At 43.4% G+C, this 16,706-nt stretch overlaps 1 protein-coding gene across 1 annotated transcript in view; it reads right to left on the reverse strand.

Annotated features, from left to right (window-relative positions):
• The window catches only part of PRTG (protogenin), a 130,050-nt gene that overhangs the window by 45,947 nt on the left and 67,397 nt on the right, over positions 1-16,706 (reverse strand). Inside the window, exons 7-11 of the mRNA XM_075531523.1 lie at positions 16,057-16,216; positions 14,684-14,931; positions 12,101-12,265; positions 8,184-8,489; positions 6,135-6,323 (exon numbers count right to left, since the gene is read on the reverse strand). Of these exons, the coding sequence (XP_075387638.1) occupies positions 6,135-6,323; positions 8,184-8,489; positions 12,101-12,265; positions 14,684-14,931; positions 16,057-16,216 (1,068 nt within the window). The remainder of the gene's footprint in view (positions 1-6,134; positions 6,324-8,183; positions 8,490-12,100; positions 12,266-14,683; positions 14,932-16,056; positions 16,217-16,706) is intronic.

A 16,706-nucleotide genomic window follows, 5' to 3' on the forward strand; every position in this document is an offset into this window, starting at 1 on the left:
TAAATTTTGACTTGTGAAGCCAGAGCTAATTTGGACAGGATCCTCAATAATGTTTACATTATTAATTGATTGAGTGTGTAAGCTACTGCCATTGAGTCGATTCCAACTCCTAATGGCCCTGCCCAGGGTTCAAGTCCTCATTTTTCTCCGCTGGGGCAGTTGGTGGGTTTGATCCTCCTACTTTGTGGTTCGCAGGCCAACATCTCACCCACATTGCCACCGGGGCTCCTTTCCATGTAGCTTTAATACAGAGGAATCCTAGCAACCAAAATGATACCAGATCACTTTACAGGCTAATAATCACTACTCTTGGAACCACTCAAGACTAGGAGGATTTTGTTTTAAGATACAGCGCACCAGTGTTGCCACCCTAGGAGTCTCGATGGCCTAGTGGGTTACAACTTGGGCTGCTAGTGGCACGATCGGCAGCTTGAAACCACCTGCATGGGAGAAAGGGTGCTGTCGAAAAATTGCAAAACCACCTCATTAGCAGGCTTTCTTCCTGGACATTTCCCAAGATTGTCTAAGTGCTACCCAAGACTTTATATGAGAGGGATGACAAAGCATAGGGCTGGACTCAAAAGGGAACTTCCACACTTCATAAACTGAGTGATTATAACACTTCTCTAAACAAAACCACGATTACAGTAAGGTACACAGTGTATTCTCTCCAATAAAAGGAGCTTCTTCCGTAAGCCACAAAATCTTCTTCGAAAAACAGGAGCTGTTAAGGGCTCAAATAGAAAGTAAATGTTTGACAATAATGATGGCAACGTAATGTACAAATATGCTCGAAACAGTTGATGTGCGGATTGTGATAAGAGCTGTAAGGGCCCCCGTTAAAATGATCTTAGAACAAAACAAAACGTCTCCCTCTGTTAAAGGACAGGACAGACATCCTTCCAGCCGCATCAGTTTGACTCGCCAGCGTTAGTTCCTTATTCTCCTCCCTGAGATATAAAATCATTATTATTATCACTCTGGTACAGTGAAAAAGACAGCATCCAGAAACCTGACCTCACCTCGCCATGCTTCCAAAAAAACCTCCAATCTTGGAGTAGGTAAGCGACCCACAGAGATTGCCAGTTGTTTTCGAAATCTGCATCTTTATGACTGGTGCTAACCCTCATGCTCACTCCTCATGCTTACTGTGACATGCAGTAAAACAGCATGAGTGCTTTGGGAAATAAAAGCTACAGATGATCTACTTGAATACACCAATGTCCTAATTTCTAAAACGACAACTGTGTCATCTAAATAATTTCCCCTTGATCTCAAGGCTGAACAATCCCGAACAGTTTCTAAAAGCTTACAAAGACAGCCCCAACCATAGTTTAGGAGCCCCAGTGATGTCGTGGGGTTACACGTTGAATTAATAACTGCAAGGCGGCAGTTTGAAACCACCAGTCACGCTAAGGGAGCAAAATTCGGCTTTTTACTTCTGTAAAAAGTTAAGTCTCAGTCACAGCGTTCCCTCACTGACCCATTGCTCTAGGGGGACAGCACTGGAGACACTGTGAGGAAAGTGTGTCCTGTCTGCCCCATGCACAGCGGGGTGACACATGAAGGGAGTGCAACAGGGCAGCAAGGGGAGCAAGGTAACCAAGTCCCCGAGGAATCCTGAAAACAGACTCGGGGCACAGGGCTCGGCACCTCATCAGACTTGATTGGAAAACATACATAAAGATCAGCAGACAGACCTGGAACAATACTGGCGGCTGGTTTAGGTTGTTGTTTGTTTGTTTATTTGTTTGTTTTGTTGCCCTATGTCCAGCTATATAAGATAGGCAGGACGAACAATCCCGAGGAGAAAATAACGGGACCGGTGTTTCCAGGGGGGACACGGGAGAGGAGGGAGTGGGAGGGGGATTAGGGAACCAACAAACTCAAGAATAAGGACCACAAGAGATCTAGAATGGATGGCAAAGAGGGCGTATACTGCCTGGTGGGGTTCGATCAAGTGCAATGTATCTGAGAGGAATTACGAGAGCTAATAGAGAGTGAGCATGATAGAGGGATAGGAGGAAGGTGAAAGGAAATAAAGGAAAGATGTAGGAGGTATAGCTATGGGCATGTATATATGTAAATATTAATTTATGAATGGAATAGAGGCCAATGTACATAGATATATATTTGAGTGTAAACCAACCAGACTGTCAGCCGAAGCACCTAATTTTACCATAAATACTGCATTAAAATATGTTGGAAAACTCGGCTTATACATGAGTATATACGGTACTTATATATAAGTATTAGATAGCAGATGGACTTTGGGCTTCTACTCAAGACCTCTCTTAACACAAGAACACTTTGTTTTGATAACCTGGCACTCTTGGATACTCACATTTCCAAAACAATTGCTGACGACAAACTGGGTGCATACGTAAATGTGGTGAAGAAAGCTGATGGTGCCCAGCTATCAAAAACTAGTGTCTGGGGTCTTAAAGACTTTAAGTTAAACAAGCGGCCATCTAACAGGGAAGCCAATAAGCCCACGTGGACGAAGCACCCCAACCTGTGTGACCACAGGTGTCGACGGGATCAGCTATCAAAAGAACCCAAACAAACAATCATATCGATGTGAAAGAGGGAGCTTGTAGAGGAGACCCAAAGCCCATCTGTAGACAACTGGACATCCCCCCATGGAGGGGTTACAAGGAAGGGATGATCCAACCAGGGTGCAGATGAAATACACATCATTCCTCTAATTCCTGAATGCTTCCTCCCCCTACCACCATGAGTCAGTTCTACCTTGCAAATCCTGCTAGATCAGAGTACACACATTGGTACAGATAAGAGCTCTTGACATATGGAATTCAGGACAGATAAAACCTTCAGGTACAGTAGTGGGAGTAGCGATATCATGAGGGTAGGGGGATGGAGGTGGTGGGGAGGGGGAGCCCATCACAAGGTTGGATAAAAAGCCCACCCCCACCGCCAGGGGGACAAAGAACAGAGGTGGGTGAAGGGAGACGATAGACAGTGTAAGACACTAAATAACAATAATATATAATTGATCAAGGATTCACAAGGGTGGGGGAAAAAGAGGAGCTGATCCCAAGGGTTCAAGTAGAAAGAAATTTTTTTGAACATGTTGATGGCAACATATGTACAAGTGTGCTTAATACTATTGAATGATGGATTGTGGTTTAGCATACACACACACACAAATAAAATATTAGTGGCTTCATGGAAAACAAACAAACCCTCTACATCCCTTACCCCTCAGATATAAATATTGGTCTGAGTGGCTAAAAAAGGAGGAAAGTAAAACTAAAATTGACATAGGAGCTCCTTTCAAACATTAAAAAAAAATCTAATTGAAAAGATGCAAAAACCTGAACCAAACCTCAGGCCACAATTTAGAAGCAACCACCTAGATACAGTATATCATAAATGTAATGCTTTATTTCAAATCCCCCAAAAGTACACCACTTCTAATGGAAACCAAACTGTCTATTTTGAAACCACTAAACCAGCAACTTCAAAATACTTCCATTGCCCTGTCAATGGAAGACAACACAAGAATCTTTTAGCCACTTCAACCAACAAACTATTCTGTATTTTAGAGCAAAATGTTTTCAAAAAAGCTTTCACTAAGTACAAAAAATTTGATCAGAAGTTTTGGGGGAAACAGGAACAAGTCAATTAAGTGTCTTTTTTTTTTCTTCAATTAAGTGTCTTTTGATTCAATCCCTGTTTTGAGCAGAGAGTTTATCTGTTACATTTTGTAGCTAATATTACAATGCTTACATTTTGTAACTAATATTACAATGCCTTATCTTAGAAAAATTTTCAAAGATGCTTAAGTACATGAGAAGATATTTCTTTCAGAAATAAAGAACTGTGGGTGTCATCAGTGGGAATAGATCCCAATAATACACATTCTTACTGGAAACTTAAATTACCAGAAGTGGAAAGAAAAGGATGTGTATTAGGGCATCAGAAAGGGTATTAGTATGAAAATGAAATTGTGAGACATCAGTTTGCTACTAAAATTGACACCGAATCAGCAAATTGAAGCATTTAAATTCATTTGCAAGACCACTCAGTAACTCCAGATCCGGTTAGAGTACCTTTAATGCGCAGAAGCTCAGGGAAAGCTAGTATTCACCAAGCAAGCTACAGATAGGGTTCCCTTAACCTCCTGCCCTCTAGACACATCACTCTCTGTTAAACAGGCAGCCACCGCCAGATGCTCTGGCTAAAGATGGTCACAGATGGTCAGTTGTCCACTTAACAGAACACACACACACACGCACGCACACTGCAGAGTAAGAAGGAAAGGGCGAGAGCGGTGAACACTGGTCTGCTCAGTGGATTGAAGGCATTTGCTTGCTATAGACATTTGGCTAGGTCCACAGCCAGCCTTCTAGAAAAAGAACACTAGGCCCGAAGTGATCGCAGGGGGAATCTAGTCGCCAGCCACACACAGCTTGGATCCACATGACTACATCCCTGCTGGCCAGCATGCGGGTGGACCGTGCTAACCAGAAGGAGCCCACAGCTGAGAGAGCCTCTCTTAAGGGGACTGCAATTAGTTCAACTACTCCATCTAATTACTCGGTCAGGAAGCACGGTGCTGTTGAACAGGTAGGGCACCTTCCCTACAACACAACCCTTTCCTAGCGGCTGCATGAAAGTGATCTTCACCTGAGGTACCCCAAATAACTTACACGAAGGATTTTTGTGGCATAAAAACAAAGGCAGTTGTTTGCGAGAGGAAATACAGTTTTAGAGTTGTGAAAGCTAACTACAAGGGAACTTCAAAAAGTCTGTGGAAAATTTTTATGGTCTTTTAATGGAATGTTTCCATGAACTTTTTGAAGCCCCCTTGTATTATTCAGACTATGTTTAAAAGTTAACGAGGGTCAAGAGCTCTTTCCTTTTATGCATATGTATCTGTAGAATAATTTTAAAATTGTTTTTAAGAGCTAAAGATGTAATGATATCTAAACTTTTCACAAGCATGGAGTTTTTATTTTTACCTAACATAATTTTTATTTGTTTACATGAGTGTATTTAATTGCAATGTATTTAAATTTTCTATATACTTAAAATTTCTGTCTTTAATTTCCTTAACAGTGAGGAAATGGTAAGTACTGAATTCCATCTATTATTCTTCATCAACAACTGTAACACATGATATTTCTTATTTGATATGCCATAAATAAATTTCTGCAACAAATGATAAAAACATGGAAAGGAAGGGGACACTGATAAGCCACGGCTATAGACACAAGTGGTGCTGATTTTGCTGACAGCGGTTAAGTCATCTCATATTATTTGTGTTGAAAGAAGGCCCAGCTGGGACATACGTAACGTCTGCTCATCGTTTACAAAGGCATGCGACAGAGGTCGATATTGACATGTATCTGCCTGAATACAGATTAAGTCAGAAGACAAGATCATGTGTGGGAATACATGTGGAAAACTAGGCGGGGAACTAAAGCGCTGGGTACCATGTCCGCGTGGCGGCAAACGCCCATTCCCGCCACGTCCTGTGCGACTGCGAGGTCAGGCTGACCGCTGAGCAGCCACAGGGACCCCTGTGCCTCTGACCTTCCCTCATCTCCCAGGGGCAGCCTGAAAGGAAAGCCAAAGTGCTTCCTGACATTCCAGTGCGTTGAACGTGCCAGCACTATTCAGTGGGCATTTGGCAATCATGATGATGAAAATTATTACTTTGATTCTGAAGGGCTTAAAATTTTGGTCATAAGCAACAAACCAGTTAAGTGTGCACTTTATACTGTGAAGACGGAATATCTACTTTTATGTACCTACTCATTTTAGATAGAATTTGCTTTTCACACAACATGAGGGACCGTCTCTGATCCTTTGGTGATATTCGTACTAGCAATACCCACTCAGGGGACATCAGGATTTCACTCTGCCAGAAGTCAAGGCTGGCAAGCAAAGCAGATGTCCAGAGCCGAGGAAAGATGGAGTGTTACCATGGTTACCTGACACTTTGCCAATCACCAATTTAAGCAATATGACATAGACCGTGATCCAGCGAAGTGAACTCCTCCTTTTCTTATCATCGAGTCAGGTCCCGTGCCTGGTGTCCAGTTACTTTCTGCCCAACTGGTCAGAGAAGCGGGAAAGGGGAGGGCCAGGCAAGGCTGACTCACCTAAACCACTGAGCGTGTAGTGAAGGGTGCTGGCCTCCAGCAAGATGGGTCCGTGCTCTTGTTGCTCTTCTTCCTTATAGTACAGCTTGAAGCCCCGGATGGCTGCCGAGTCCTCGGCGTCTCGCTGCCACTTCACAGAAATGCTCGTACAATTCAGAGGCTCCAAATGTAACTCCGGGGACTTTGGGGCTAGAAAATTCACCAGAAAACAAAATTGACGTGGAAACAGCAGTATAAATTCTTTCCATCTAAAACTATAAATGCATAGTTAAAAGTGAAACTCAACCCCAACAATTATACTTTAACGTAACTTTTAAATGTTCACGATGACGTTAAATGTCGAGATAAAAATACCAAACGTGACCCACAAAAAGCTAAAATCCATCAGTAAGCACAGAATAGCATCTATATCTGTACGCTTTTAATGTCCTTTTTCAAAGAGGCAGTCCAACCAAACCAAACTCCATGCCATCCAGTGAAAGCTGACTCACAGTAACCCTACAAGACCAGGGTAGACCTGCCCCTATGAGCTTCCAAGTTTGAAACTCTTTTTTTTTTAAACATTTTATTAGGGGCTCATACAACTCTTATCACAATCCATGCATATACATACATCAATTGTATAAAGCACATCTGTACATTCTTTGCCCTAATCATTTTTTCCACGATTGAAACTCTTTATGGGAGTAGAAAGACCCATCTTTCTCCCAGGAAGCAGCTGATGGTCTTGAATTGCTGACCCTGCAGTTAGCAAGCCAAAGCATAACTACTATCCCAACAGGGCCCCTAAAGAGGCAATAAAAACTCACTACCATCAAATCTATACCAACTCACAGCAACCACATAGAATGCTTCATGAGAGTAGAAAGTCCCATCTTTTTAGGAGCTGGTGGTTTTGAACTGCTGACCTCTTAGATCACACAGCCCAGCTCAGAACCACTATGCCACCAGGGCTCCTGAAAGAAGCAATACATACTTCTAATTTCTCCTCTTTTTTAAATCATTTCATTGGGGTTTGTACAACTCATCACTATCCATCGTGTCAAGCACATTTATACGTTTGCTGCCATCATCATTCTCAAACCATTTTCTTTCTACTTGAGCCATTGGTATCAGCTCCTCATTTTTCCCCTCCCTCCCAAACCCTTGATAATTTATAAATTATTATTATTTTTTCCATGTCTTACACTGTCTGATGTCTCCCTTCACCCACTTTTCTGTGTCCGTCCCCCAGGGAGGGGGGTTATATGTATATCCTTTTGATGGGTTTCCCCTCTCTCCCGCACCTTCTCCTAGCAGAGTGGAGACCCAAAGCCCATCTGTAGGCAGCTGGACATTCCCTTACAGAAGGGTCGCGGGGAGGAGACGAGCCAGTCAGCGTGCAGATCACCGATGAAACGTATAACCTTCCTCTAGTTCTCTAATGCTTCTTCCCCCCCACTATCATGATCCCAATTCTACCTTACGAATCTGGCTAGACCAGAGGATGTACACTGGTACCAATGAGAGCTGGAAGTACAGGGAATCCAGGGCAAATAAATCCTTCAGAACCAATAATGAGAGTAACAATACCAGGAGGGGAGAGGGAAGTTGGGGGAGAACAGGAGTACTTCTAATTTCAACCATCTGACATCCCCTATGTGATAGATATGACAGACATTAATCGATAAACCACATACAAAACACAAAACCTCCAAATGGTTGTGCTACATTCTACGTTAGTAAGAAAGAAGGTTCTAATCTGGAACTTCTTGCAATTAAAGGAATTAATTAAAATCTATAGAAATGATACGAATTAGGCCTTCACTAAAATGTAACTTTTGGTAGCTCAGTTTGACTTGGACCCATCTGCGCATGAGGAGTTGTTAGACAAGCCAACGCGACAGCCACATATGTGTACACTAACGCACCCATCGATCAAGTCCATGACCAATGGGACATTCTTATTCACAAAGCAGAACTGAGAATGTATCAACATAACTTTAGACAAAAAGTGGCTCAGAAATAAAAATATGGCACGCTCTCCCCCACAGTCCTTAAGAGGTTTACCTTTCACACTGGTAGCTTTGGGTGTCCTGTGGGAAGTCCACACTGACGCTTCTCCCAGGCCCACTCTGGTGGCAGCAGTTATCCGGACTAGGTAGATGCTGTCGGGTTTCAGACCCTCCAAAAGGTACTCATGCGTGGACCCTGGAAGCTCCAGAACTTGGACGGTGTTCTCGGTACTTAGGCGGAAAGACAGCCGATACTGCACCACTTGACCCCGCCGATACTTGGCGGGGATGGGCAGCCAGGAGATGAGAATCTCTGTGGGGCTTCGACTCGTCAAGCTAATTTCAGGAGGTCTCAGGGGAACTAGTCATACAAGAAAACAGGATTCATAATAAATAAGTAGGGTCAAAGTTACCACGCAACACGGCAGCACTGGCTGCTGTCTCTTACACACAGTACATAACATGGTACAGAACAGAGATCCTTTTAGCCTGAGCAGAGGTTTGCACCCAACTCGAGAAGAAACTAGACCAGAAGGGAAAAATACGGAGGGCGATCCAAGAACAGACATACCTAGACAATACGTGGGTTCAACAAGAGACCATGGCAATGAAGCGAGTCTCCCAGTGCCTGTACACCTGCAGTCCTTAAGGAGCCCTGATGCGGCTATGCATCAGATATCGGGCTGCTAAATACAGGGTTGGTGGTTCAAAACCACTAGCTGCTCCGTGGGAGAAAAACGGGGCTGTCTGCTCCCATCAACATTTTGTTTCGGAAACCCTCTCTAAGTTGCTATGTTGTCAGAATCAACTTGCTGGCAGTGGATTTTGTTGTGGTTTGTGGGTGGTAGTCTACTGAGTGTGCAACAGCATTACGAAAAAGTCTGAAAGGGTATGAAAATTATCGACGTGTGACACCGATATGAGCTGTTGGTAAAATGGCGCTGGTAGATTGCTCAACACAGAGTTGCCACAAGTCTTCCATGGGTGAAAAATGCACTGTTTGCACAGTGTTATTAGCACAGTGAGGTGCAATAAAGTGAGGTCTGGCTGTGGGAGAGACCCAAGAAAGCAAGGTTTTCATCGTTCTTTGGCTTTGTTAGGGATGTATATGGAGCTATGTAACAGTCATATGAAACATGAGAATATTTCACGTATGAGTCGATCAAAGTACCTTTGAAGTGGAAGTGAATGGTCTTAACAGCAAAGAGAACCCGGGATTAACAGCAAGCAGTGCCTTAAGGTGTTCGAGTTGTATTTTAGAAATAAATGTAAATTTTATCTTTCAAATGATAACATATGGTGTCTAATATGAAAGCTGTTTTTCTAGAAATATTTTTCATTTTATTCATTTATTGTTAAAAGATCATTTTATTGGGGGCCCATACAATTCACTGCAATCCATTGTGTCAACCACATTCGCACATTCGTTGCCCTCATCATTCTCAAAGCATTTGCTCTCCACTTAAGCCCTTGGCATCAGCTCATTTCTTCCCCTCCCTCCCCGCTCCCCTCTGCCTCATAAACCCTTGATAATTTATAAATTATTATTTTGTCATAGGTTACACTGTCAGACATCTTCCCTCACTCACTCTTCTGTTGTCCAAACCCTAGGGAAAAGGTTACATGTAGATCCTTGTAATCGGTTCCTCCTTTCTACCCCACCTTCTTTCTATGCTCCTGATATCACCACTCTCACCACTGGTCCTGAAGGGATCATCCGCCCTGGATTCCCTGTGTTTCCAGTTCCTATCTGTACCAGTGTACATCCTCTGGTCTAGCCAGATTTGTAAGGTAGAATTGGGATCATGATAGTAGGGGGAGGAAGCATTTAGGAACTAGAGGAAAGTTGTATGTTTCATCGTTGCTACATCGCACCCTGACTGGCTCATCTCCTCCCCAAGACCCTTCTATAATGGGATGTCCAGTTGCCTACAGATGGGTCCTGGGTTGCCTTTTTCTAGAAATATTTTTAATAAAACCAGACTTCCAGAAAAACAAGTCAAGTGTACTAGGTACATATAGTCCAACGTGAAGAGAAAGAACTGGGCACTAGAATTAAACTCGCTGGTTCTGAATCCTTATTCTACCACTTACTATTCTGTGCCCATGTATTACTTTGTGTGATCACATGGCCAAATCACGTTAACTGCTTCCAATACAAAACGGGGGTACTAATGACAGCTCCTTCAATCTTCCTAACTCCCAGCCATGGCCATACCATGTGTCCAGTTGCTCAGGTCAAAAGCCTCAGTCATCCTCAACTCCTCTGTTGTACTCACACTCCACACCCAGGCCTGCAGCTCCATCACTTCCAATGCATCCTTCATACTCCTGGCCATCATCCCCATGGGCCTGTATTGTTGCAAGAGCCTCCTAAAAGGTTTCTGTGCTTCTGCCCCGTCCCTGCTCGGTATTCTCAGTTAAAATGAAGTCAGATCCTAACCCTCTTCTCAAAAGAGCTTCCATCTCACTCAAAGGCAAAGCCAAAGCACCCATTAGGGATTCGCAGAACACCCTGTCTATGTACAGTGTTGGCCTACATAGTTTACTCTTCATTAGACCTTTACCTTCTCACCTGCTTCTCTCCTCTTCCCATCACCACACCAGGACCTTTGCAATGTCCAGCTCGTTCATCTAGAACACACTGACCCTAGCCATATGCGAGTCAATCCCTCGTTGCATTTTCTTCAGGTCTTCATACGGTAGTCACTTGCTCAACGCTTCACAAAAATGTCACTTGTTCTTCCTGAAGACGCTGTGGTAAATCTTAATCCCCTTCCCAAGATCTCCCAACCCCTTCTCCGCTTCTTTCTCCTCTTCAGCACTTATAGCTTACATAGTACAGAATTTACTGTGTGTCATGTTTGCTAATTTTTACCTGCCCTTAACCCCTTGCCTCTACACACACACACACACACACACACACACACCCAGGAATCATTTGTTCAAAAAATGTATTTTGAAAGCGAACGGACTGCTTGTGAAGTATGAGAAACACTTGGAAAGAGAACAGAAGTGTTACGGAGTCCCATTCCCACAGGGCAGAACAGAGAGACAGGTTCTCTAGAGCCCCCGTTCTCAACCTTCTTAATGCTGCGAGCCTTTAATACAGCTCCTGATGTTGTGGTGACCCAGTAGGTGGGCTTATCTCCATGTGGGCGGATCCACCTGGAGACACGAGCGGTGTCTTGGTTCCTGAGACCATCAAAAATATGGTCTTGGGTGACCTCTGTGAAAGGGTGGTTGGACGCCCAAAGGGGATATGACTCACAGGTTGAGAACCGCTGCCCTAGAGGGTGAGACACCCCATTTTTACAACCTGAAAAGAGTCTTAAAATATTCTCCAAGAATATCTTAAGGAAAAAGATAGTCCCACCATTTATACAACGATCCCCTCCAAAGGACAACTCAATTTTTAACCTGTGGTCAGAAAAGAAACTGAAGGAAAGATTCTGAAGCTCAAAATAAAACCGATCTCTAATGTGGCTTTCTCAGATCTTTCCCTCCCACCCCACCTCCATAAACAGGGACCCCCATAAAGCTAACCCCTACCTGCTACCTCTTTTGTAAAGCCCAGGTTCCAGAATTTCAAAAGCTCCAAATTCTAGACTCTGGGAAGAGTCAGTAAGAACACTCAATATAGTTATATATTTTTTTTCATGCCTACAAAAGTTTGTTTTCTATTCATTTAAATATTTCCGATATATTTACAATTTTAAAATGAGAACCTTTGGGGGGGAAATACAGTAACACAACAATTTTATTATTAAACCTTCTGCAGTGAAATATAAACAAAAATGCTACCACCAAAGCACAAGAATCAGCATTTGAAATGGCAAATTCGCCTGCTATGTAATACACCTATTTTTAATCAAAAAGGATACTTTCTGTAATTTAAAACACACTGTGTATTGAAATTGATCGAGTAAGCGGATGTTCATACTTAAATGCTCAAGAAGCATGTTTTCTTACCATCCTCTAGCGTGTTCTGTGTCACATGGTCAGACATCTGGCTGGCTCCCATTGGCATGTACGCCACAATGTAGAAAGTGTAATTGCTGGCAGGTTCTAAGTCATCAATTACATAATGAGTTGTGTCGTTTCCGATGACTACTTGGTACTCTTCGTTATTTAAACCTAGGTTTCGAGAATCAGAGTTTACAAATGATGAATATTCAAATTAAAACGGAAAAGACTACCTTCCCCTCACTGTGACACACTGGTTTTATGAGCTAACCCCTACCTGCTACCTCTGTTGTTGTGTGCTGTCGAATCCGCTGTGATTCAGGCTATGACAGAATAGAAAGGGTCCATGCGGTTTTTACATTTTTTTTTTGGCTCCCTGTCGGGGAATCGAACCCCGGTCTCCCGCGTGACGGTTTTTACTTTTAATGTGACCTTTTCACTCGTTTACTGCCATGGAGGCGATGTTGACTGACGCACAGCGACCGTACAGGACAAGGCAGAACTGCCCTGTGCATTTCCCAGATTAGCTCTTCACAGGGTCGACAGTCCCACCTGTACCTGCCCAGTAGATGGTGGTTGTGGCAGCAGCCCAGCCTGTAACTAATACACCACCAGGACTCCAAAAACGCAGAAAGGCAGGTCAAATTAGCGAAGTGCCGTTTTTTTTTGCTGGCTAAATTCACCTGAAAATAATTAATCCTCTCTGAATGTACCTGGAAATAATCAAGCCTCTGTGACCCTCATCTGGTAGCTCTGGGAGCACAATGCGTACACGCTGGGCAGCTAACCACAAGGTCAGCAGTTTGAAACCACCAACTGCTCAGTGGGATAATGCGGCCTTCTACACCAATAAAGATCCCCAGCCTCGGAAACCCACAGGGGACAGTTCTACCTTGTCCTACAGGCAGGTTGCTGATGGCAGCGAATTTTTTAGTTTAGCCCTCACTTAATATCCAGTCAAAGCATGCAGCAGAGCTCCTGTCCAGCAGAAAATTCTAATTCCTAACAGGGCACCTGTTGATTGCTTAAACTCATTTCTTCTTCTTTTATCCCCCCCCTCTTAAAAAAACTGAGTGCAAGGACAGCAGGGATTGGAAAGGCGCTACATTGTCCACAAAACAAATCCAAGCAAAAGGTGTCCTGCAAAAGGCCTCATTCTACCCCTACTAGAGATTCTCTTAAATCTGACTGAAACTAGTTTTCTTTTATTTACACGGAAGGCCAAGGAGCTAGGAGAAGGAGCTGTGAAAATGCTTCTTCCTCCCACAGAACGCTTTTCTTGTTTTTAAAAGGGGGGGGGGGGCGTCGGGGAGCCTCCGCAATTCTTCATAAAATATGCATGGCAAGGTATAGAAAGGATTTGTCTTTGTGGAATTAAATTCCTGCAGAGTGAACCTGTAAAGTGGAACAAGAGCACTGGCAGCGACTGCACTCTGCTGACAAGTCACAATAAATGCATGTCAACCTAATCAAAACCCGCCGAGGACAGAGCCCCTGCTCACCACTGGATTTATAAACAAAACAGAAGGCAAATTCCACGATTCAGTTTTCCCACATTTCTGAATTAACTTGATAGCATTTTAATTAGACAAGATTACAGGCATTTCACAACAGACCGGCTAATGGCTGGTTAATTAGGAGCCGCATAGTACGATTTCTGACCTACCAAACAAGGTCCTTGAGTTCGAATTAAAAAGGCTTGTTCTGCCCCTGAATAGAGCACTGAGCCGCATGTGGAGGCTCTCATGAAACAGCCATAATAGTGAACAAGAGTGGTCTCCGCCCAACGAGCATTCCCTTCTCTTCCTCAAAGCACTAGCAAGGGAATTAACATAGTCCGCTGCGCTCAGTTATCAGGCTTTCATTCTTCTTGCTACCGGGAGCCCTTATTTAAATTCAAAATATTCCTTTTCGAAAGACTACTTCCAAGTACACACACACGCACAAAACCCTCCCCCCAAAACCCAAGCAACAACCACCAACCACCTGTTTCTACAGTCGATTTTATTCTGTCACCGCGCTCTGGGTGTTTGTTTTTAATGCGTGCTGCATATGAAGGGGCTGTTTCTGTGGAAAACTCCCCAATGTGCCTGTGAGAGGCAGAGGGCGGCAGCGCCAGGTTTACAGAGAGCTTTTCTTTATCCTCGAAAATTGTCTCCTAAAGCAAAACCTAAGCATAAAATCGGTTGTAAAAAACGGGATCAGGAATGCTGAGTGAACATTGTAAGAGAGGTGACTTCTACTTTTGTGGAAGATAAGTATGAGCTACACCCCTGTTCTTAGGTACCTGCATACTTAAAGTGTTACATTAAGTCCCAGTTAAGGAGTTTCTATCTTGTCTGGAATTACCATTTTTCAGAACGCTGCTGTCGTTTTTAGCCAGTGCTCCTTTATAAAATCAGAAAACTCTTGGATTGCAATTATAACACAAGTATACAACAAGGCAAGGTTTACCTAACGCACGAACAAACAGGCGATCGTTTAGTCTATTAAAAGAGGTAAATGTCAGAGAATGTCAAAAGCACTTTTGTGGACAAGATGCCCTTTGTACAGCCAGTAGTACTTACAGAAAGTCTTGAGGCTGCTTACCTTCTGCTTTCATGTAGTGCACAGAGTACGCGATGACCTTGTCTGAGTTATACAGAGGCCTCTCCCACGCTAAAAGGATGGCTGAACTTGACATCGTTTCAGCATGCACGTTATAGGGAGCACTGGGCCTGTCTTCTGACATTACTACGGTCAGTCTGGCTCTAGATAAAACCGATCCTTGGCTATTCTCAGCCATGCATTGATAAATAGCGTCATCTTCAGGGATAATCTGGTTAATCACCAATTTACTGGAGAAAGAAAAAAAATACATTATTTCCACGTAGTCTCCCAGATCATGACAAAAGTAGAACTCAGCTAGTGTTGGAGACACTCTCATTTGATTGTTCTCTTTGGAAGCGTTTTGGGTTTTTAACTTTTCCCTCCCGAGTTGGTGACGGTTTGCAGAGCAGTGTTATCCGTCTTACAAGCAGCAACTCCTACCTGTTCTGCTTCAGCTTCACCGGTCACAATCCTCCCAATGTGACATCAAGCTCCCTATCTCCCCCCTGTCTTTACTATTTCCATTCTTCCTTATTTCCTGACCACTCTCGCATTTTACACGAGAAAACTCACTGAGAGCAAAAACTGCAGGATTAGTGCCGGGTGAAAAAGATTCTGTACTTAAACTAATTACTTTCTGAGTCTACGGTATAGAATTTGTCATATCCAAATCCTGTGTGTTTTAGGTGACAGCTTAAATTCTTAAAAATTTGGTTTGTGATGGGGGAGGGAGCACTACAACTGAGTGAGATGATGTGTACACAACTCTGCTTTAAAGTGACGTAACTATGGAAATGTATGATATGTAAAAATTACATAAAAAGAAAACTACTAAAAACGTGTGGCATTTGTTAACAAAGCATGTTACTCGGCAACCACATCTAATCTGTATATTATATGTAAAACGAAGGCAAACAAAACTACGTAAAAACTTTTTCCTCATCAATGAAAATGGATACAAGGAAATTCGTACAGCATTAACAGTTGAGTTCTTAAAATCATTAAGCTTGAACTGTAGAATGCTTCCTGGAGAGCAATTCCGTGTCTTCCAGTGTCCTCATTTTATGAAAGGAGTGGAGACTACACATGGTCCATAGGGTTACATGTGGTCACAGTGGCAGTACACAGACTGGAGCCCTGGTCTGAGGACCTGCCCAAGATTCACTTCATTATAGCCGAGTGATCTAGGGCACTTTTATGATCCCGATGAAAAATACCAAGCAACCTATGGTGTGCTCGGGTTATGCTTTTGAAGTGAACACATTCCTACCAAGATTATGAAGGTGCTTCAGGTGATACCATATCCATTTCACAGAAAAGTGACTGAAGCCATTTAGTTTTCTGCGAAACAGGAACCAAGTGACACAACCCACCTGTTGTACATTTTAATCCTGCCATTTGAATGTATCTTCCTTCCATTTTTCAGCCACGACATCTTGGGTGAGGGGATCCCTTCTGCCTGGCAGACAAATCGAGCGGTGCCGGCTCGAGGCCTCGTTAGACTTTCTGGCCACTCAACAAATGAAGGAGGAGCTAATTTGTAAAGAAAAAAAAAATCTGAGCTCCCAAGAGGAACCACAAGCACCTGGGACCAGCCCAAAAAATGACGCGTCAAGTCGCATGCCAGAACATCGCGTCCCCGCTGGTCCTCCTGTGTGTGTGGATCCAGATCCCGTCCCTGGCCTTGCTCAGTGACCTGCCCACTCCCCCCAGACCTTCCCTGCTGAGACCATCTGCCTGAACATCTGGAAAATACATCACCCCAAACGTGACCTAACTAAACCCCACATGCAGCCCCTTGTGTAGACAGACAATGGGCAGATAGGGAGAAATTTAGCTTGGTGACTGAGTATCTGGACTTGTATGAGGAGTACTTGAATAAAAGCCACACAGGAAGAAGGAAACGGTAAACAGGTAGACAGGATGAGGATGCCAGGAGGAGTCTGTATCTTTATTTTAAAACAGGGCTTACGTTTTCACCTGAAATTCATTACGGGGGTTACCTGCCTTCCTATCACTGCTA

This window comes from Tenrec ecaudatus, chromosome 14 (assembly GCF_050624435.1).
Source record: "Tenrec ecaudatus isolate mTenEca1 chromosome 14, mTenEca1.hap1, whole genome shotgun sequence".
In the NCBI taxonomy this organism is placed as follows: domain Eukaryota; kingdom Metazoa; phylum Chordata; class Mammalia; order Afrosoricida; family Tenrecidae; genus Tenrec; species Tenrec ecaudatus.